Source organism: Nanorana parkeri, unplaced genomic scaffold (genome assembly GCF_000935625.1).
Source record: "Nanorana parkeri isolate BGI_ZX_2015 unplaced genomic scaffold, ASM93562v1 scaffold38, whole genome shotgun sequence".
Taxonomy (NCBI): Eukaryota; Metazoa; Chordata; class Amphibia; order Anura; family Dicroglossidae; genus Nanorana; species Nanorana parkeri.
In genome coordinates, this window is record NW_017306306.1 from 875,724 (window position 1) to 899,019 (window position 23,296).

A 23,296-nucleotide genomic window follows, 5' to 3' on the forward strand; every position below is an offset into this window, starting at 1 on the left:
TCCATGGACACTAGTTTTGATTAAATATCCAACTGATCCAGTTTATTAGAATACAGTTGTTCTGATTCACTTATGTACAAAACAGGTTCTCACTTAGTGAGAGTAACAAGCCTTGTGTATGAAGCCAGAGCTGGGCTGGGTACACACAGTGCATGGAGTGTTCTCCGTCCTCACAGCTGCAGCCACTTCACAATGTAGAAGTTCTTCTTCCCCACCTTGATGAGAGACAGTCCGTTCCTGAGAATGTGCGTACCGAGCACAAGAACTTCATCTGGATTGGTCACCTTCCTGTGGTTGAAGCTGACTCCGCCATTGCTGATTATTTCAAAGCTAGAAGAGTCAACACTCTCCCATTAAGTGTCATAACAAGCAGTTCATACAATATAGATTACAGTATAATCCGAGTCTCTTCCTAATCTCATGTCAGTCTAATTAGTCACTGCACATCATTGTTGTAACATTTTAGGCTTCCAGTACTGCTTGAAATCTGGTTTAAGGAGGCAGCCAGCACTTCCAAACTGGAGGTGTCTGGGATATTTTAAGGGCTTCAAACAGCAGGTTGAAGCTCGCTGTACACATTGATCTTCAGTCTAATGTTTGCAAGTTGAAGCCACTAATCTAAGCTGTACTAAATAAATCCCAAAGTGTTTATTCAGATAAAGACCTAAACTAACCAAGTCAAACTTTGAATTCCTGAAGCCTGTCCCCTGAGCCTCATAGTTGTATATCTGCAGCGTGAGATTATCTAAGGCACTGCTGCCTCTTGACTTCCGGTTTTACCAGATTCGCCGGTCACTTCGGTGCTGCTCACTGTTCTTACTGGAGAGGAATCTGTGCCTGAGAACCTGCAGTGCATGGAGCTCCCTGCTTCATTACATTGATCTGTGCTTCCTCCACCTCCTGCTGCTTCCTGATCATTACCACGCCTTCACACAGAGACACCGTGTGAAACAAGGCATGGTAAGTCAGTAATAGGAAAACGTGACTAGTCCTATGCCCTCCACCTGCCTTTTTTGCAGCAGAGTCTCTACAGTTCAGGTTCTATTATGAGCTGAGCCAACATGGAGAAGACAAATCACCACGTCATGGGCAACTAATAAACTGATGTCCTCGCAATGTTGCTTGCAAAGGATGCAATAGAGTAGAAGGGCAAGCCAGGGTACCGCAGGTGACATGTGGCTACTGTATGCCAACATTTTATCATGCAGCACTAGAACTCCAGAACTAGAAAAGTGTCCCAGTCCTCTGCAAGATGGACAACGCAATATCCTGGTTATCACCAAATAGTAAGAAGTACAGGCAGTCCCCGGGTTACAAACATCCGACTTACATCCGACCCTACTTATTATCGTACTGTAGGGGGTCCCTGGCTGCAGCCAAAGTGTACTGCGCAGCATTTCAGTAGCCATAATGCTACCGCGCTCGTGCCAACGAGGAGTGCCCGCCTTTTTGGGTCTGGTTCGTCGCTTCCGGGTCACTGTTGTCTGTATCCTCCGTAGAAAGATTTAATCTCACATCCTGCCCTTGAAACAACAGGAAGTGAGCCAAAATCTACCCCTAGGAAGGGAAATTCACTCCTGTAAGAGCTATCATGGTAAAAAGGTTATCACCAATCCTTGTTTCCAATTTTCAAAATCCAATTGTCACAGGGACAGAAAGTGAGGTGAAATCTTCTCAACAGGGGCACACACAGCAAAACAAACTTTACAGGGGGTTAACCCTTCCCTATGCTATCCAAAACTAAAACAAATTTTTGGGCTGTAGTTACACTTTAAAAATGTACCTGTTCCAACTTACATGCAAATTCAACTTAAGAACAATCCTACAGTCCCTATCTTGTTCGTAGCCCGGGGACTGCATCATGTACATGCGGTTACCAGCAGAGGTGGTTCTCAGATCACTCTACATCGAGGCAGTATGTGACACTTGTGTATACCGATTAGCAGGATGTCACAGTGGACATCATCTCATAGATATCCATAAAACAAATATACATACCCACGGGCCCCTTCTGGGATGGCAGAGGCATTTAGACAGGCATCTAGAACTCTGGTGCCGGGTTCATGCAGCAGTTCAGTGAATGGGGCTTCCTGGAAGAGCTCCTGCAGCTCCTGATCAGACATGGCTTCCAAAGCATCAATACTGCTGTGGTACAAGGCCTGGGTGCACCTGAAAGCAAACCAGTACAAAGATCAGACTTACCAAGGTTTCTCCTCCTCTACTCGGCTTTGATTTTGCCCTTTTCTGTAAAGTATACTTATAGGACTACCGTAGGTCGCTAGCTTGATGCCCAACTGTCCCACACAGGTGGGGAATGCTCACAGTGGAGTCAGTCTGCTGCCAATTTAGTCTGGTACCAGGAAACCTACTAGTTTGTCTTTTGAGGACCAAGAGGAACCCAACTACACCTTCTATGTAGTGTTTATGGACACCAGAGCCAGAACTACACGGTCACGGTGCTAACTGTTCACCAGGCTGCCTGATCATTTGAAGTAGACCTCTGGAGGTAATGAGGGAATGGTTACTGCAGAGCCTATGTGCATGCTAAGAAGCATGTGCTAAGGAAGGGTTTCTGTACACCATTCTTGTATGTACCTCTTGACAAAACACATGGTTTACCAGCCCAAATCTGCTCCTCCAGTCCTGGCTGCTGGCCTTCCACCTGTGCTCTTCCACACCTCCATAGCACAATCTCATCTTCAAAGAAACCAAAGCCGCATTCTAAAAGCAATTCCACAGATAAAACTTGACTTGCTAAGAGTGGATCTCGCTCTTGACTCCCAGTTCAATATAGTTGAATCTGTGGGATTGCTTCCAGAGTCTGGCTTTCTATGGTGAGACGTTTACCAAGTACAACCCGATGAGGATCAATCATAGACCATTGCCCTTGACGTGCTGACATTTAATACCAGTTGTGTACTTCTGTTTTCCCAACCAATCCCTTCAGTATATAAGTAACCAAAAATACTATACAGTTTTGTATATGAATTCTTACTTGCAAACAACACAAAATACAGTTTACCACTTTTGATGTGTTTGAGATAAGTCTTTGGCGCAGACAGAGCTGAGAGCCGGCTGGTTGGGGCAATTCTTTCCAGCGGGAACATGGTTAGTACAAGTGCTGTCTAAAGTGGAATGAAACCTTTACGCTTGATAGATTTCAGCGCAATTCAGACAGTTGCTTCTATTATTCATCAAACAGACCAATTTGCATTTTACACAACAAAGGTCCTTAGAGGTGAAGCCTCAAATCCCAACACTATTAACTCTACACATTACATCTCTCTAATCCTCTGAAAGATTGTACATGTAATGCGGCAATTCCAGGCCTGAAGCAGCTGTATTCCTGTATTGAAGATCTCAATTACTGACGTGGAAGAATCACACAGCAAAAATGTAAAAAATGTGTCAGTCATTTATGAACAGAACCTGAAAACTAGCTCAGTCATGAAGGGGTTAAAAGGGAATTAGTCTTTCCCATTGAATTAAGCTGTAATAGGTGTGGCTGGATTAGACATGCTGATGTGATGTCTTCAGTTGGGGGGAAAACAGATCACCTTGAAGTAAACCTATGCTTTGCCAAGCCGGGTAAAAGGAATAGGTTCACTTTAAATGCATCAAAACCAAATATGTCATATATTGCAGCGACTGTCCTTTATTTTTACCGGGTGATCCCGCCAGTAACACACTCACCGTACTGTATCTATGAAGACAGCCATGGTTGTCACCCAGATTGGACGCCAAACACAACTTTCTCTCTTAGGGCTGGTTCACACCACAAACAGTGCAATACAGAATGGTCAGGCTCTGGAATGCACTGTATCACACTACAGCCTCCCTGTGTTCTGGGCCGGGAGGGGGCACGGCAGTGCATTGAAGTCGATGGCACCGCACCTGAACGCGTGGCACGTTAGTGTCTGCGTTCCCGGTCCAGTGCGCTCTGCAAAATTAGTGCAAGCACTAATGTGCCACGCTGTGGGCCGGACTGGCTCCCGGCCCAGAACGCAGGGAGCCAGTTGGAGTGTGATACAGTGCGTTCCTGATCCTGACTGTGTTTGTGGTGTGAACCGGCCCTTCATCTCACGTTCAGTTCAGCTCACAGGAAACAACAAGGACACTGCATTTCTGGCAGTTATTTTGTGTACTTGCTGAAGGACAGACGGTTCTTTTCACACACAAACTGACTAATGAGACCTTGTTAGAGCAGAAAGCAGAATGTGTCCTCTCACCTCTTGGCCGACTCCAACCCTTCCTTGCCATGGACCAGCTTTGTCACCTCCGCAGCCAGTCTCTTGTGAGGGATTCTCTTCTCCGGCTCCTTGCTGTGCTGCTCCATGATGTGCTCAATTTCTGGCAGTGGGAGGAATGTGAAGAGCTTTAGGAAGCTGCAAAATGAAAATATTCACAGACTAGGTCAGATTAGGGCAATTTGTAAATGTAGGTGGGAAGTGAGGGTTCTGCCGCAAGTAATAAAGTGCTGTTCACACAAGTGCGATCTGTAGCGCTACCAAAGCACAACAATGACAACCACACACTAACATGTTTCCCCTTTAGGAGACCACTAATTTGCTGTTACGGCTGTTTATAGCAATGGGGCTGAGTGACTACAATAATAAGGGGTATTTAACAATCAGGTTAAGAGTTTATTTTGTAGTCCATAAAGTACCCAACGCTGGGAGCTCACTCCTGTGATGGACTACAATCTCACATTTTGGTAACTAATCTGTATTGAGATTGTAGTCCATCACAGGAGAGAGCTTGGAGCGGTGACTACTTTACAACACACACAGGGACCATGAGGAACAAAAGAAGCCACCCTCCAGAAGGAAGGACAGTGTCAGCACCAATTCAGAGATGATTTGAGGATCTACAGCGGACTGATACACAAATAAGATACATTTATGTTAATAGTTAAAAGGTATTTGAATGCATTTTTAAGATTTAACTCCTGAGTTTAGTGTCACTTTAAATGATTTGCCATGTAATCTGCAAGAATAACTCTGTACACTAGATGGCGCCATGGTTCCAAAGAATTATAGGAAACCTATAGTAAGAGTGGAGGCTGACACTGGCAGGCAGGTACAAGGGGAAGGGGGGGGGAGACTAAGGCAGAGCAGTATTGAAGGGTTTAGGCGCTCTTTTACTAAATACAACTCACTGAAAGGTTGTTTTTTAAAATATATTTTGGGTATAGAGTAGGGAATGGCTAAAACTCGTTGGCTTTTCTTTACAGTCTGTGTCCAACTTAAACGAGATTTCCCATTTACTTCCTGTGCTGGAGACACAACAGCAGGTGAGAAGAAAGTTTGTCCCGCCTTACACTCAATATTCTGAATAATGTGAAAGGATTGTAACAAATATTTAAATGATCTCCTGGAAGAATGATCGGACACTTTCTAGCTTCTATTTAAAAGCAGTCCCATTACTGAAAGCTGTACAAGGCTAAAGCAATACGTAAAGTGTAACAAGATACAAATGAAGAACATCATGAAAGAGAAGACTAACAAAACCATATTTGATCCAGAGATTTCCCTGCAGTACTTTGTTACCGCCACTAGATGTCCTCGGTCTGTTGGCCACCATCATTCAACCCAGTTCCTCTAAACCAGGGGAGGGAAACTCTGGCCCACCAGCTGTTGTGGAACTACAAGTCCAGGGGTGTGGACATTTAAAAAAAAACTACTTGTCCAAGGACTAAAGCGGGGGCCGAAACAACTTGTCCCTCATGAAAATCCACTTGTCCTGATACAAAAAAAGAAAACAAATGTAACCATAACCGTATTTAGCAATGCCAAGAAGAGCTTATTGCTCGTTGGTCAGTGCTGTCAGATGACCGCGCTGACCAACGAGTGCTTGAATTTTGAGAGCGAAATTCAGATTACAATGGCACAGATAGTACACCCATACTGGCGGATGGGAAGGACCATTCCCTGAAAGGCAAGTATAGCGGGGGGCGGGGTGGATGGGGTCTGGGCCAGATTTGTGCGGGTAATTCAATTTTTCCAAATTACTTGGGAAAGTGAATTTACCGTTTGGGGCGGGTGCAGCCTTGGGCGATGCCGTATACGGTTGCCTCGCGGCCTCATTGATTTCAATGGGGTTACATCCGCGTGGTAATCTCTGAATGTTTTCAATCGCGATTATGTGCGATAGCGGTGGGAAACTGTGCAATCTGCCTTGTGCGACTGGTGTGCCATTAGACAATAATGGCACTGCCAGCGTGATCGGCGGTGGTGTGCGATTTTGTGACCGCCCGGCCATCCACGCGGTTTTGTGCACGATTGCCGCGTGGTAACACATCGCCCACTCCACTCACACACACACACACACACAGTGCCCCATGCATGCGTTTATTCGCATGCAGATGATAGGGATTGGTTTTAATTTTTTAGATTTTGTTACTTTTTTTTTTGCTTTGTAATATTTTTTTATCATTTTTTTTTACTTTATCGCCTTTTTTTTCTTCTATTTTTATGTATTTACATTTTTATTATTTTTTCAAATTTTATGTTTACATTTTGAAGTGTAGGGGGGGGGGGACCCCGAAGACCACGGCAAAAAGGAAGCCCACGTGCAGGGAGACAGGCAGCCGGGAGCAGTACATGGCCGGCCGCTGGAGCTAGAGAGAGGGGAGGGGGGAGCGCGATTCAGGCAGGTTACGAGTGACTTGGACGGCTGCACAGCCGTTTAAAATCACTCGCACAAAACGGCTCCCACACTACATTTAGCTGTGCTGACTGCCCGCAGCCGGGCTAAATGTAGAGAAAAACTACTCGCCCGGCGCCCGAAACTGCCTGTCCCGGGCGATAGGCATTCCACACCCCTGAAGTCCCATTAAGCACTGCAAAACCAACAGGCATGACTCCCTGAGGCATGCTGGGATTTGTAGTTAAAGCACAGCTGGAGAACTGGAGTTGCCCACCCCTGCTATAATCCCAAATCATCCTGGACCTGACCCAAGCCTGTGACTGGACAGTGAAAGTGAAGCAGGACAGTGATGGGCTCGTCTCTGTGTCACTCCGCTTTCTCCTCCTATCAGCATGCTTCTTGTCAGCACAAACTGATTGGCACTTTGTACTGCATCTGCCTCGCACTCTCCAGGGCTGCAGTACGGCATTGCAAGAGGTTGATACCAAGTCAAATCCAGGTGCTTACACTGCTTGCATTTAACCACTTCATTCCCTGATGTGATAAGGATTGCAACGTTTGATTAATGTGTGTCCTGTATATCTGCCTAGAGCTCAGCGTTAAAGTATTTACAAATCAAAAACATTTTTTTTCAAATTAAGAAATTGATAGAGCCCCGAACAGGGAAATCAATCGATAGCCGACTAATCGACGATCGAAAACGTTGGTAACGTTTTCAATCGTCGATTTTAATCGACTAAATCGATTAACTATTGCAGCTCTAGTTAAAACCCATTTTTGCCACCTCTGCCCCACTGGGGGACACAACAGGATGTGAGAGGAAATCTTTCCACAGTGAGGGAAATCCTGTTAGGTGTCCCCATTGGATTGGATAAAAAAGGTTGCATTTTCCCTTCACCTTCAGTTGTCACCAGGAAAAACAGAAAGGGAAAACTTCCCTAACAGGTAAACAGCAGTAAAAGTCTGGCAGGGGTTCTACCCCCTCACCTCTCTATCCAAAACTAAAAAAAAAATGATTTGGGCTTCAGGGCCGGTTCACACCACAAAGGCTGCATTCCAGAGCGTTCGGCCTCTGGGACGCACTGGAGCGCAAGCTGGCCGGCTCCCTGCGTTCAGGAGCATGGTGGTGCATTGAAGTCATTGGAACCAAAGCCACGCCCCCCAGTCCACAGTGCGATTGCCCGCACTCAGAACGCAGGCACAATCGCATTGCGGCCAGAGGGCGTGGCTAGTGCCATTTACTTCAATGGACCGCCACGCCCCCCCCTTCTCCACAACATAGTGAGCCGGCTGCAATGTGATGCAGTGCGCTCTGTCCAGAATCAGGCCGGAACGCACTGCGTCTGGTGTGAACGAGGCCTTAGTCATATACCTTTCCCTTTTCCTACCTCTGCAAATCATTACGTAGCAAAGCTCGGGCCCGGCGGGATAACACAGCAGTTGAAACAAAGTTGGTGGCGATTTCATCTGCAGGAAAGTCCCTCTAAATGACATTAAACCCATTTAAAGGGTGACGCTCACCGCTCCACACAGCTGTCCTGCTGCCGGACGAAGAACTGATACAGATCAAACGGAGATGTCCTGTCCCTGGTCAGCCACAAAGCATTTCCTGCCGACTTCCCCAACTTATCTCCAGTAGTGCTTGTGATGAGAGGAATGGTGATCCCAAACACGTCTTCTCCTGTGGTCCTGAGAGAGGAAATACACAATCATACAGAGCCCGACGGAAACATCTAGAATACGTGTGTGCGTGTGTGTGCGTGTGTGTGCGTGTGTGTTGCACGCACTTAGTAGCTGGCTCAGGTGAAGGATTGCTGTGGGTAACAACACTTGCTATACCAAAGTCCCAAATCACAAAACTAACACATTGAAATAAATATACGTTATTTTTCCAATAAGATTTCAAAATGATTCATGTGGTTAGAGAGCTTTATCCTTGTGTTGAAGCTAGGGCTGCAACCAACTAATCGCTAATTATTGATTAGTTGCTTGGATCCAGTAGCTCTCTCCTCCATGCTGGGAGGAGGGCACAGCAGGTAGTGGGCGGGTGCAATAGCTAGCCTGCTATTGCACCTGCCCGCTACCTGCTGTATTTACATTCAGCTGCCGTCTGCAGAATCTTGCCACTGGCAGCTGTCATTCTTGGGCTGAAGCTATTCAAGCGCCATGTGCTTACATTACAATTATTAAAAACAAAATTATAAAAAAGGTGGAAAAAAAGTAATTTTGGTTTTGGCCTGACAAATTCTGCTGCGGGAGGTGCGTTGCAGTGTCATTCATTTCAATGGCACCCCAAATGCGCCTCCCACCCACAGTGTGATCACCCGCACTGTACCACAATGCCGTGGGTTCCAGTGCAGTGCGATTGCAAAAACTTTTACTCTGAAGTCATTTTTATGGTTATAACACATTTGTGTATTTTATTTTAAATTAAGGACGGTATTGATTTCATTTTTTTTATCAGATTAATCGAAAAAAATATCTGGCCAACTTATCGATTAGGAAAATAAATCATTAGTTGCAACCCTGGTTAACCAGTTGACATCCGGGGTGTTACACCTACCACATCTTGCTCTACACTATGTCTCTGTGTGGAGACAGCCATCTTAGTAGAGGCAGGGCTTTGCTTCCTCTAGTCAGAGCCACCAGCAAGAACAGTGAGCAGCACAATAGTAAGATAATCAAATCTCCTGAGACTATCAGAGGCAGCAGTGCCTTAGATCTCACACTGCAGATATACACTAGAGATCCTGATACTAGCGACTATTCTCCAGCAACAGGATCACTAGTACTGCAGGGAGGACAGATACCTCCTTTGCATGTGTTACCCTCTTGCCAGCTTCAGTAGAGCAGCATTTCTCCTCCAAAGCCGAAAACGCTGCAAAACCTAACTCACCGGCAGAAGAGTGTTACCTTGCTCCTCCAGCTGACAACAGAGTGACACATGCATGCAGGTGACCCCACTGTGTCCTCCAATGTGATCCTGGGACTGCCAAATTCCCACCCGTGTCATATAGCTCAGAGGCTGTAGGTATGGGAGTGTCTAAGCACACTCACAGAACAGGAAGTGCACTGCTGTTTTTTCAGGAGGGATTCCAGACAGAAAGGTGCAATGTTCTGGGTTCTGCTTAGGTACAACGGTTCCAGATATAACCTAGAACACAGCAAATCTTCACTTTTGGAGCTCAGTCTACACTACCAGTAACCGTCACTTGGAAAAACACAGAGCAGCACAGTCACTAAGTGGTAATCATATTTGCCTTGCAAGGAGGTTAATCCCCATGGGGGTCTCCAAGTTCGCATGTACTTCCTTTTTCTGCAAAACCATACTTGACAGGTTAAGTGATCTGCAACCAAAGGACTTTGGTCTTAGTGGTATATATCTGACCTCTGCAGATGGGGGCCCTGGGGCTACATGTCTGACCTCTGTAGAAGAGCGGGGTTATACATTCAACCTCTGTGAAGAGGGCTGGAATTTTATGTCCAACCTCTGAGGAGACTGAGTTACAGATCAGCCTTCTGCACAGGGGGCATTATACACCTGATCTCTGGTGAGGGTTACACATCTGACCCCTGCAGGGAAGTTGAGGAGCCAAGGTTATATATTTGACCTCTGTGGGAGTTGAGATGCCTGACCTCTATGCAGGGGGCTCCAGGGTTATACCTCAGACCTCTATAGAAGAGGCCTCTGGGTTTATATGCCTGATCTCTGCTAAGGGTTTGCCAGGGTTATACAGCTGACCCCTGCGGGAAAGTTGAGGAGACAGCGTAATATATTTGCCCTCTCTGGTGGTTATGTGCCTGACTTTATACCTCAGACCTCTATAGAGGAGGCATCTGGGTTTATATGCCTGATCTCTGCTAAGGGTTTCCCAGGGTTACACATCTGACCCCTGCAAGGAAAGTTGAGGTGCCAGGGTAATACATCTGCCCTCTGTAGTAGATATGTGCCTAACTTTTACGCAGGGGACTGCAGGGTTATACCTCAGACCTCTATAGAGGAGGGGTCCCTGGGTTATGCATCCACCCTCTATAGAGGAGGCCTCTGGGATTATACGCCTGATCTCTGCTGAGGTTTACCCAGGGTTATACATCTGACCCCTGCGAGGAAGTAGAGGATCCAGGGTTATACTTTTGACCTCTGTAGAATTTGGGTGGTTGGGGGTTATGTACCTGACCTCTGCTGAGGGGAGCCCCAAGAATATATATCAAGCCACTGTAGAGATTGTTCCCTGGGGTTACATGGCAGTCCTCTTCAGAGGATGCCCCCCTTCTTTGAGCTACATGCCTGGATGGAGAGGACATCAGTATTACTGATCTGATCCCTATGGTGGGTGTGACCCCTGTGGTATGGTATTAGAGGGGTACGATATTCCTGCATGAAGATCACACAATGTCTGGGAGCGCTCCCCACCGCCATGGGTCTATGGGGATACACCAGTGAGGTCCATGGCGCTCTCACCTCTGGATGAGGTCATGGCCGGACATAAGGTTGCCCAGTTGGTCGGTGCCCCCCAGCTGTATCCGGCAGCCATGTTTCTGGTGCAGGTAGTAGAAGTCATAGGCCTGGAAGACCTGGTAGGTGAACTCGGTGAGGCTCATGCCCTCCGGGGACTTGAGGCGGCTCTGCACACTGTGCCGGCTCAGCATGGTGCCCATCCGAAAGTTTCTGCCTACCGAGCTCAGGAAGTCCACAGCCTGCCATTTCCGGTACCAGGTAGCGTTGTCCAGGACAGTGAAGCGGCCCGGGGGCCGGTTGTGCCGCTCAGGGGCCAGCGGCTGCGAATTGGTGAAAAGGCGATCCAGGCATTCCCGGAGGCCCCGCACATTGTCCTCCAGCTGCTCCGTACTCAGCGGCTCCCTCTCCTGGTTCCTCCCGCTGGGGTCCCCGATCTGGGCTGTGGCCCCACCAATGACTGCGATGGCGTGGTGCCCGGCCCGGTGGAAGTGCAGCAGGCCCACCACTGCCAGCAGATTACCGACGTGAAGGGAGTCCGCCGTGGGATCGAAGCCGCAGTAGACGGTCTGTGGGCCGGAAGCAACGAGTTCGGGCAGCTGCAGGGGAGCGCTCTCCGCCGGGAACATGTCCTTGAAAAGCCCCCGCCGGGCCCCGACCACCAGAGGGCTAGAGGAGCCGGATATGAGGCGGACGGGCCACCAGCACAGCCGGGGCACCCAGCGGGAAACGTGCACCATGGGCGCCGCCATCTTGAAAGTCGCAGTGGCTGCTGGGTAATGTCAGCTGACCAACCTGCGAGAGCACTGAGGCTGTGATGTGTAGGAAGTGTCATAGGAGCTGTTCTGGTTACCCATAGCAACCAGCCAGACTTCTCAGCTGACTGGTTGCTGTGTGTAACTATAAATGCTCATAGATCATCCCCTGAGAGTCCTATCTCAGATGGGGAAGTCATCACTGAACTTTTTTTTTTTAATTACATTGTCCTACTGAATAATGTCAATGGTCATACGAATGATTACCCATCAGCCCCTCTGCTGGTGTAATGTGGCACTTAGGATTGCAACCTGACTTGGTGTCAGTGGATGCAATACTAATAATAACCCCCAGCATTGGTGTCAGTGGACACAACAATAACCCCCAGCATTGGTGTCAGTGGATGCGATAACCCCCAGTATTGGTGTCAGTGGACACAACAATAACCCCCAGCATTGGTGTCAGTGGATGCGATAACCCCCAGTATTGGTGTCAGTGTAACCAATAATAACCCCCAGCATTGGTGGCAGTGGATGCGATAATAACACCCAGCATTGGTGTCAGTGGATGCAATAATAACCCCCAGCATTGGTGTCAGTGGATGCAATAATAACCCCCAGCATTGGTGTCAGTGCAACTAATAACCCCCAGCATTGGTGTCAGTGGATGCAATAATAACCCCCAGCATTGGTGTCAGTGGATGCAATAATAACCCCCAGCATTGGTGTCAGTGGATGCAATAATAACCCCCAGCATTGGTGTCAGTGGACACAGTAATAACCCCCAGCATTGGTGTCAGTGGATGCGATAATAACCCCCAGCATGTATGGTCAGTGTGTGATGAAATAATATCCCCCACCATTGATGTTGGTAGATGCAATAATAACCCCCAGCATTGGTGTTAGTGGATACGATAACCCCCAGCATTGGTGTCCACAAAAATAACCCCCACATTAGTATAATCAGTGGCAGTGTTTTTTATCCCCCCCACACACTAATGTTGGTGGTAAGTGGCAGTGCTGTGTTACCTTCATTAGTGTTCACTGATCCCACACCGCTCCCTCTCCCTTATGATACGCTCAGTAACTATGGCATTGGTTTTCCACGATGGTAGATTCTTATTCCGGGCTCTGTGTGGTCACTGTTCTCCTCTGAGTCCATCCAATGTTCTTCCGATGTTTGAGCCCCGTTGAGCGGGCAGTGGTTTGGCCCCCGCAATACGTTGGCTATTTTTATATGATTTATTTTACCAACAGTTCAAATGATCCTTGGCGCTTTCCTCCATTTTTGGTCTGGTTCTCTTTTCTGAATTTCTGTAGAAGAATGACATTTCTTGTAGATGAAATTGATCCCTGCGCTCCCCCAGGATTCTTTGTACTCCATAAAAACAGATTCAAATAGAGGAATAGCTTTTTATTCTCTCTTTCTCCCCCAAAACATTATATATTTTCTGAAAGCCAACATTCTGTAGAATAAAATAGTGTCATTTGCAAATTTATATGTTGCACGATATTGGCGCAACTCCTTATCAAACCCAAAAATTTAGGGCAAAATGCACTTAAATTAATTTTAGTGCCCCAAAGCACAATATAATAGCCATTTTTTTGTCAAATGTAAAAGACGAGGTTACGATGAGTGAGTAGATACCCAACATGCTCAGCGTCTGTGAAACGGCAACAAAATTCAGTACCCCAAAAAGTCCATTGATGACATTTTAAAAGCCCCTACGGGTAAATATTGGCCCTAGAATTATTGCTCTTACTCTGGCGCGTTTACGTGAGTGCTCGCAATAACAGCTATGGGACCGGAAGTGATGTAATCCTTCTCGCTCCCATAGATCAGGGAGGCGAAAAAAAAACGAACAGATGTTGGCCGCTCTCCTCCCCAGCTTCCTGCCGCCACTCAACATGCCAGTTCCCAGGCCCGCAGGAAGGGCATCGTAGCCTGAACACACGGCGTGGGTGTTGGGCGCCGCCACTTCACCGGCCTGTAGAAGCGATCTGGCAGCAGCTGAGCTTCCAGAATTGCTTCTATTGTAAAGCCAGTTGTTGGCGGTAGCCTGTTTAAAGGGCCGTGCTGCTGATGGAGGACATACGTCGATGGCAGCGAAAGGGTCAAAGGCTAAATGGCAAACATGAACTGTGCGATATATATGCTTTGCACACATTTTAGAACATCATTGTTCTTAGATCTTATGTCTAGGTGAACTGATCATTTTAATAAATACAAAAATATTTCAAAGTATTTCTCCAAATGAATGTCCTTGGCTTTGGAATGGGATATCCAACAAGCTCACACAATGATGATGGTCCAGTGTCCACAATCTTGTTGCCATATAATCTACGTCCTTGCTGGAACTCTCTTGGCCAGCCATAGCATAAAAAAAGGTTTTGGACCTGAGTTCCACTTGATGTGCCGGAAGGCAACAATCCTTTATTTTTGGGGGGCAGATCAGATCTATTTATTGTACATTTCAGTTCATTCTTCGCTGGCTTTTTATTTGACGACCGACCAATTATTATTTGATTTGTGTCTTAGTAATTAGAAATGGCTCCTGATGTATGAAAAGTCTGGGGGAACGGCTTCTATGCCATGTTGTGGACTGCGGTGGTCTTCCTAATAAGTCGCTCTGTCAAAGGGGAATTTGGTCTCAGGGCGTCTCTTTCAAGTAAAAGGCATCTGTTAGAAAAAGACAATCAGATTAGGAAGCTGAAAATAAGAAACATTGAGACCCATTCCATAAGGAGGCCCAAAGAGGAACCGCAAGCCAAAAAGAATCCAGTTCACAAGGGTTAAAGCTATCCAATATGGATTACAGTACCTTGCCTTACTAAATGGTCACTCCACCCATAACATATTTACTTACTTAGAGGTAGGTGAAGAGTTAAAACGTGTAAAGGGATGGCCTTCCAACAGCAGGCTCTAATAGCATACAAAGACTCCAGTATTATAGCAAAAAAACGTATTTTTTTATCACAAGACCAGTGTCTCTGGGTTCGGCTGTGTGCGCCTGTGTGTGGTTGAAACCGGAGTTGTGACCAGTTTTGGTCCATGTGCACCTCACTTTAAAACTAGTTATGAATTGATAAGTGCATTTGTCACTTGTTGGATTTGGTGTGGGGACACACTGAGGCCTTCAGCTGCCATTGTGATGTGCTGGGCCTCTGGTGTGTCCCTGTGCCATTAAGGAGGATTGGGTTACCTCCTGGCAAACCTGCACCCAATTCATCCTTTGCTATATATGCTCCAAGATGGAGGCTCTCACAGATTAGAGTTAGGACCACACTACACGGAAGGGCCATGATGAGGCAGCGTGGCTTCCAAATATTTTGCAAAAGTTGTGCGACTAAAACCTCTGTTTTTATCCCTAATTGTTAAGACAGTGAAGTTTCTTTCAGGCTGCCTGGCGAGTGTGCTGGGAATTTTTTGCTGTTGTACTGTGTAAAGCCCTCCCATGTGCACCTTGCTTTAAAGCCGGTTATGAATTGATGAGTGCGTTTGCCATTTGTTTCATGTGTTGGATTTGGTGTGGGGACACCCTGGGGGCCTAAGCTGCCATTGTGATGTGCTGGCTTCTGGTGTGTCTCTGTGCCTTTGGGGAGGTTGGGCTGCCTCCTGGCAAACCTGCACCCAATTCATCCTTTGCTCTATACAATATATGCTCCTGGATGGAGGCTCTCATACATTGGAGTTAGGACCACACTACACAGAGGGGCCATGACGAGGCAGTGCGGCCTCCACACATTTTACAAAAATTGTGCAACTTAAACCATTTTCAGGCCTAAAATGTGGAATATAACATGGGTGCAAAAATAAAAAAAGGGCCTCAGTCATGAAGGGGTTAACCCTAAAAGTTAGACAATGTAATTTGTTTTGTTTTTTTGCAGGCTGGCTGGTGAGTGTGCCAGGAAACTTTTGCTTTTGGGTGTAGTTGAAGCCACAGTGGTTCTCTGCAGTAGTGACAGCGTGACTCCAGCCTGTTATTCATACACTTTAGGGCAGGATACAGGTGTGTCAGCCTGTGATGTCACAGAGACTACAGGCACGATGTGCATCAGGAGCAAGCAATTGAGCAGAAATAAAGCAGGCAGAGGCTTGAAGAGACTCTTAAGGCAGTGGTAGCCAAACTCCATCCCTCCATCTGTGGTGCAACTAGAAATCCCACAAGACATTGCAAGACTGACAGGTGCTGGAATGACTCGCAGAGGCATTAAAAGATTTGTAGTTTCACCACAGCTGGAGGGCTGAAGTTTGCCTAACCCCTTTCCAAGGCATTTTATTACTGCTACTAATTTTAATAATCATAATCAGAAGTTTAAATGCTCCAACTAGTCTAGTCCAGTTCTGCGATTGTTCCATTATTACGTACCGTGCTAAATTCTGATGTGACTTGGATCCACTGTTTATTGCTGCATGTATGAGAACTTGGCTGAAGAGGTCTCTCTGAATAATAGGAAATAAATATTTGATGGATAAACCAACTATAGTGAAACATGGGCAACACAATGCAGTGCATCACAAACCGTGCATTGTAGTGTGTTGCTAAGAAATATGTCACATGTGTTTTTTGTCCCCTTTGCCGAGTGTTGGTAGCCCATTCATGGTGAATAGCCTGCCCTGGTGTAGTGCATGTAAACACAAAACAATACATAGCTTAGGGGTGAGTAAGGTCTAAAACTGGGGACTTTCCATCACTTTCTGTCTTGGTGACAATGACAACATAACAAACATCAAGGATGACACTACCTAGAGGAGACACAAACAGTAGTAATACATTTCAGAGGTTCTAATCCTTACCCATTCTATCCCAAAAACAAAGTTTGGGCTTCACATACACTGGAGTAGTGGGGCCCTGAGGACCCAGCCCTCCCATAAAAGCTCAAGCCCTTTTATATGTAAATATATGTTTATATGTATAGTTACATATATGCTGAGTGTATGAAATACTGAAGGGTAGACCCGTCTTGATTCATGTGCTAGAATATGATGTACAGTTATAGGAATAAGATTTTATAAAGACAGGAAAGCACTCACCTGAGCGTTGCTGCCTCCTATGTCTAAAATCTGGTAGCGAATCGGATACGTTAGCTCTATGACCTTGTCGTAATTGCCGGCGTCAAATTCCACAAGTGCCTGGCACAGGGGCAGGCCGAGATTACTGATATGAGAATGTTGATAGTTTTCACCTGGTGATCTATAAAACACCGCACAATTTTCTGTCAGTCCGATGATAGCAGATGTGTGACAAAGCGTCAGTGTCGCTGGGCTTTTCGTTATGTCTCTCTCTCATACAAGTCAATGCGATACAGCTTGAAGCATCTGTCAACTGTAAATGATCTCAGAGGTGTTTCAAACTTATTCCAAATGCAAGCTGCATGTACCCATCAACACATTTCCAAAGCCCGTCAACGCGGGCCCTTAAAAGTCATGGGGCACCGGGGCACATTCTAAGCCTGGTGTCCTTAACATCTCATACAAAAAGAAACGCATAGAGTGCATAAAAGACAAGAAGTGGCTGCATAAGATCAACAGTGTTTTATTACTTTCATTAGAGTAATAAGAGTAATAAGATCTCAGTGTCACCGTTCCAGGAGTACCTACCTGCCACAGCCATTGCAAGGTGGACCGCGTAAAAAAAAAAAATCTCTACATTTTTAAATGTCCGCAGCTCTGTGCTTTACAAATGTGTCCTGCACTCTGTTGGCTTCAACAGTCTGAAGTGGACTCCAGTAGAAATTGATAAAAGATTTTGAAGAGACAAAAAAAAGCAAAACTGTAAGGAATGGCCAGTCATAGTCACATGATCAGCTCTCCTCCAATCGCAGGCTCCACACCACAGCCCACATTTTATGAATGGACCATGAAACGCAGGTTGCTGCTGTGTGGACATACCCTGCAATAAATCGGCTCCTAAATGTTATCTATGCTATGTTTGGTGGGCCAGAGGGATACTCGCTTACGACAAGTTTTGTGTTTATTATTATTGTTGTTTCTTTTGCTACATGTGAGGTTGCTACATACTTAGAAAGTTCCTTCAATGTTTCCAGCAGCTGGTTTGTCATCCCAACATCCTTTGAGCCCAAGGATGACATCAGGAAGTGAAGATCATTGAAAATCAGCAAGTGATCGTTGGTATGCTTCTTTGTAGTTTGGACAAGTTTGTTCCATCTGTCCCCCACTTCTACACCTGAACACACCAAACAAAAGAAAAAATGATATTACTGTCCGCTCAGAACACTGATTCATGTGCTACCTTGGTTTCTCGTACGCCTGAATACGCATATAAACACACATACAATACTTCAGAAAGATCAGATTTAGAAAAAAACATACCTAAATGCAGCTCTGGATTAAATAATAAAACATTATGTTTATTTTTTTTCAAAGACAAGCCGTGTAAATACCTGAATCTGACCTGGCAACAGCATTTGCAATCTCTATACAGCAGCACTTACACTGGGAGAGAGAGGGGCAGGACTGGGAGCCAATCAGGTGCGCTATATGCATGTTGACAAGAATTATGCTGGAGAGAGGAGAGGGGTGACTGCATCAGTCTTCTGTTGCTCTTTCACTGTACAAATCAGAAGACTTGGGGTGGAGAGTGGGCAGTGCTGTACACCTCAACTGTAAGTCGAGTCATCTGCCCAGCTGTGCTGTTTGGCAGATGAGTAATCAGTGTGTATTTTATTGTGGTGCCAGAGAGATCAATGAAAAGTCATAGTAATAGTACAAAGTACAAAAAACCCGGAGATTGATGGAAATGATGTTGAACAAAAGTATGCAGCTAATTCAGAATGGCAGGAATGATAAAACTGTCTGATGATGACTACCAGAGCACTGCTGCCTCTGTATGAGATGTGGAGTGAGATTTGGTGATATCACAACTGTTCTGCTCCATTCATTCTGTGGCTCTGTTTCCTGCCACCTTTCCCTCTGCTTCTTGATTATTACCCCTCCAGTTTTCAAGTTACCAGTTGTCAGAGGGGCCAGCTCTAATATGATGAAGCAAAGCCCTGCCTTTAGCTAGATGGCCTCCTCCACAGAGACACAATGCAGCACAAGCCATAGTAGGTCAGTAATGGGGAAAATATCAGCTGTAGGGAGACCACAGTTAACACCGATGACGAGACATTTCCCCTCAGTTTGGATTATTCATGCATACTTTATACAGTTCGGGTCCTATGTAAATGACAAGTGAACATATTTCTTTTGCCTATTACCCTGACCTAACCTAACCCACGCCCTCCTTCTACAGATGCATACAGTACTTACCTCGATCTGACAGCTGCAGCCTTCGGTGTTTGTTTACATCCAGCACCTTAAAAGGAGAACTATGAGGTGAGTGCTTTTCACTCACCTCATAGTTCTAGCCAACCTGTGACAATGAGACTGTCCCAGGTCGGCTCAGTAGATCGGGAGGTGAGCGAACACATACCGGCGTTCGCTCACCTCTCGATCCTGTCACAGCTCTCTGCCGTGACAGGGGAGGGGTGGGATTCCCCACGCTCCGATCCGCCAGCGCTGACTGGCGGAACGGACGGGGGAGGGGGCGGGTACAGCTGGCTCTGCCTCTAGATAGGCAGAGCCAGCTGTCAGTCATGCAGCTGGGCGGATCCCGGGAACAATTGTCGGGATCCGCTTCAGCTGCGGCGTCTCAGTATACCGCGAGCTACAGCTCTCGGTATACTGAGCTTAGGGTGAGGGGAGGACGCTAGTTTGTGTCCTCCCGTTACCCTAAGGAGAACTATAGGGAAAAGCCTTAACCCCATAGTTCTCCTTTAAGTTTAGACTTCTATGAGGTTGTGCCCCAAGGTTAGAGACAGATTCTTAGAGGTCTATGGGGTTGTAAGGTGTAGGCGTGGCCTAGTTGTAAACAAACACTGGAGGCCGCATCTGTTGGATCAAGGCAAGTATGCATCTGTGGAAGGGGGAGGATGGGTTAGGTCAGGACAAAAAGGGGCACAAGGCATAAAGGCACTTTGTTTTTAAGTATCTTTTAAAGGATAACTGCACTTTTGAAAATATTAAGATGTAGCTTTTTTTTTTAAATGAGGACATCCTTCAGCTGCCCAGGCCGTCAAAGGTTCCTGAGACTAGTGATGAGCCGAACACCCCCGTGTTCGGTTCTAACTCGAACTTTCGAACATGGAAAAAGTTCTAACTCGAACTTAGAACTCAATGCAAGTCTATGGGGGTAGAACTCGGAAATTTAAATGTCCCCATTTTGAAGCCTTATATGCAATTTATTGGCCATAAAAAGTGTATGGGGATCCGGGTACTGCCCTGGGGGACATGTATCAATGAAAAAAACACTTTTAAAAAATACAATTTATTGTAGCCCTGATTGGCACAGTCTTGCACCTGACCTGCGGTCAGGTGCAGGACTGTAGCCAATTGCCGCTTCGGACGGCGCAGTGCATTGTGGGATGTGCCGCGGTCGAACAGACCGCGGACATCCCATAATGTTCGGTGTTCGGCGAACGCTCGAACATGCTATGTTCGAGTCGAACATAGGTTCGACTCGAACGCGAAGCTCATCCCTACCTGAGACCAACAGGGTTCTACTGAGGAAGGCGGGGATGAAGTTTGTTTATAGCTGGCCAGTATTCACAAGCTATTGTCAGTCTTATAGAAGGTCTGGCTGTACAATTACCAAATATATGGAAATAACAAGATTGAATGACAAACCTCCGGAAAGTCGCCGGGAGTCTGTTTAAACAGCCCCGATGCTGGCGACGTACACTGTACGTCGTCAGTCACGAAGGGGTTAATGTACAGACAGATGTTTATTCACACTTGGCAAATGTGGAGAATCTTACCTTCCATCTGAAGTCGATAAAGCAGAGATGAATTGTCAACAATGTCCAGCATACTTCCACTTGTCTTACAGGAGGGGGAGATCTGTGGAGTAGGACAGAAGCAATGGCATTAAGGCTCTAGTCACACTTTTCTACGTTAAAGGCCCACTATAGTGAGAAATATTGTAGTATGGTAAGCGTTCAGTATGCTGCTAATAGCTGTAATGATTGCATTCCATATTTCTTTTCCTTTTGCATTTCACATGGCATTGTTTATATTGTTCTCCACATTTTCATGCACAAAAATAACATTACATAAGTTGGGACAAACTAACACCAGGGGTGTCTACTGGCAAGATTTAAAAGTAACGAAACTATGTACAGGGCGGACTCAGAAAAACTAAAACCTCTGTGTTAATGCCAGGGACAGACTGAATCACTTATGTAATTTTTGACATACATCACAGAAGGTGCTGGTGCAAGGGAGACCAGCTTCCACGTTCCATACTGCAGATGCACCCGTCGGCTCTCAAACCTTGACTAATCACCGCTTAAAAAAAAAAAGCTTGCTGCTAACCAGAGGTTTATTGTCACCATGAGCCACTGACACTGAAGCATCAAACAACAGCAGTCTTGACATATTTCACACTAAATGTGCTTACTCATAAGGACCATTTTTGATTGTGACCTTAATTACATTGTAGAAGGATGGACTTCCTCCACTGTACTTGTCAGGTACTCACATGATTGTCAAACAAAGTTAAGGCTGCCTCATATTCACCCTGGAAGAGAGATAATGCAGACTGTCATTAGATCACATTGTGGACTTTCCCACCAACGTCACTTAATGCCATTTACAGCTACATAATATCTGGTTGATACTGTGTACTGTCATCATTTAACTACCCATACAGCTGGTATAGCTACATCTGCAGTAATAAACATACAATAAAGTAATAAATGACAGAGCCAATAATCACATTCCTGAGGTTCAATATACTGTATATGACAATCAAATGAGTTTCCCCAATAAATGAGAAGACCTGTCATGTTCTCACCCAGATGTCAGTTTTCATTGTAGTTAGAACAGTGATGGTCAACTTTGTAAATATAGAGGCCTCAAGTGGGGGTCCAGAGGGCTGTACAATACTAACGAACAAAAGTTACTGTATGTGCCTCAGCACACGGCTCTATGTTTTCAGTGCGTTGTGGTGCCTTTGATTATGAATCGCACCCAATGCACTGTGCAGTAGTTGCCGGTGCACCACAACCTATGTGCCCTGCGTGCATGCATGTCATAATGCACATTAATGCAGCGCAATGGACCATATTTGTGTAAATGGGCACTTACATTTCCTTTTGTCTTCTTCAGCATTAGTAGGGTGGGACAGATATCCTATGCAGGGCTTTCTATGTCATTCCCAGCACTACAGAAGTAAACAACCTCCTGGCATTTCATGTAATCAGCTTTACAGGAAGCCAACTGGAAAACCCTGTTATTTGTAGACTCCTCTGGCATAAAGATGCGGCCAGGACTACACTGCCGACTCATCCAGAGCCACTCAACGTCAAATTCTTTACCTGGTACCCGACACATGGTAAACCAAGCCCAGGACACAGTGGGCCATGCACAAAGTGGCGGCAAGCCAAGCGTGGCCATCGTGCCACGTATTGCGCACCAGTGCACCAGGAACTGTTGAGGGTAAAACAATTCTTCTTGTTTCAAAGCCATTTAAAGAGGAATTCCAGGCAAACACTCATGACATGTCATGGCTCAAGCATCTGGGTATCACAAACTGCAAAAAAGTGATCCCTATTACAGACCTCCCCAATGAAGTGTTTGAATGAAGAACAGTCTGGGAGACATGTATTGGTTCTGTCACACAGCAAAGCAATACTAAACAGGAGCAGTGAGACAGATCACACAACAGATTCAGTACAAAGTTACAGCTTGATTCATGAATCAGCTGCTCTTAAGTAGAACTGCAGCAGAATGAAACCCAATCACTTCTTGTTTAGAGTTAATATCTGCAGAATCTTCAGTAATAAATCTGTCTCATCTGTCTGCAAAATGTCACACTTGGCTGCCCAGAAATACAGACACACAAAGGGCAATGTAATAAAACTGGAGCAGGCAGAATCTGGAGCAGCTATCTATGCCAACCAATCAGATTTACGTTTCATTTCCAAAGCTTAACTTAACAGAGAAGCTTATCTGTTACTATAGGAAACAGCTCCAGATTCTGTCTGCTCCAGTTGTGATAAATTCCCCCCACAGGTCTTTAAACCTGTCGCAGGGCCTTTGCTCAATAACAGCAACCTGAATTGCGACTAATTGAAGTAAAGTTGCTTGATAAATGTCCACTCTGTGCAACTAATCAATGTCTCTCTTCCAACTTCTATGCTAATAACAAGCAAGGAAGAAGCTGACTGCTAGCTCAGAGGGGAATAGAATAAGTCCTTCAATCAGACAGTTCATATACGAGACCAACATATGTCCAGCCAGGTGGGTGGTCTTACCTTTTCGATGAAATACAAAGCCCAGTGCCAGTAATTGTGGCAGGCAAGCATATCACCATCCTGCAAGAAAACACAACAATCATAAAGATTAAAATAAATAAATATATATATATATATA

At 45.8% G+C, this 23,296-nt stretch overlaps 2 protein-coding genes across 2 annotated transcripts in view; both read right to left on the reverse strand.

Moving 5' to 3' along the window:
* Positions 1-22: 22 nt before the first annotated feature.
* YARS2 (tyrosyl-tRNA synthetase 2) lies at positions 23-11,856 on the reverse strand. The gene is made up of 5 exons (XM_018570370.1): positions 11,111-11,856; positions 8,170-8,337; positions 4,230-4,385; positions 1,999-2,169; positions 23-330 (listed from the first exon to the last, which is right to left on the reverse strand). The coding sequence occupies exons 1-5, from the start codon at positions 11,854-11,856 to the stop codon at positions 171-173; spliced, it is 1,401 nt and encodes a 466-aa protein (XP_018425872.1). The 3' UTR covers positions 23-170.
* A 2,469-nt stretch (positions 11,857-14,325) lies between these two features.
* The window catches only part of TTC38 (tetratricopeptide repeat domain 38), a 20,477-nt gene continuing 11,506 nt past the window's right edge, over positions 14,326-23,296 (reverse strand). The window contains exons 8-14 of the mRNA XM_018570393.1: positions 23,179-23,238; positions 21,402-21,440; positions 20,680-20,761; positions 17,882-18,047; positions 16,895-17,054; positions 16,230-16,303; positions 14,326-14,539 (exon numbers count right to left, since the gene is read on the reverse strand). Coding sequence (XP_018425895.1) covers positions 14,446-14,539; positions 16,230-16,303; positions 16,895-17,054; positions 17,882-18,047; positions 20,680-20,761; positions 21,402-21,440; positions 23,179-23,238 — 675 coding nt within the window. The 3' untranslated portion in view covers positions 14,326-14,445. The remainder of the gene's footprint in view (positions 14,540-16,229; positions 16,304-16,894; positions 17,055-17,881; positions 18,048-20,679; positions 20,762-21,401; positions 21,441-23,178; positions 23,239-23,296) is intronic.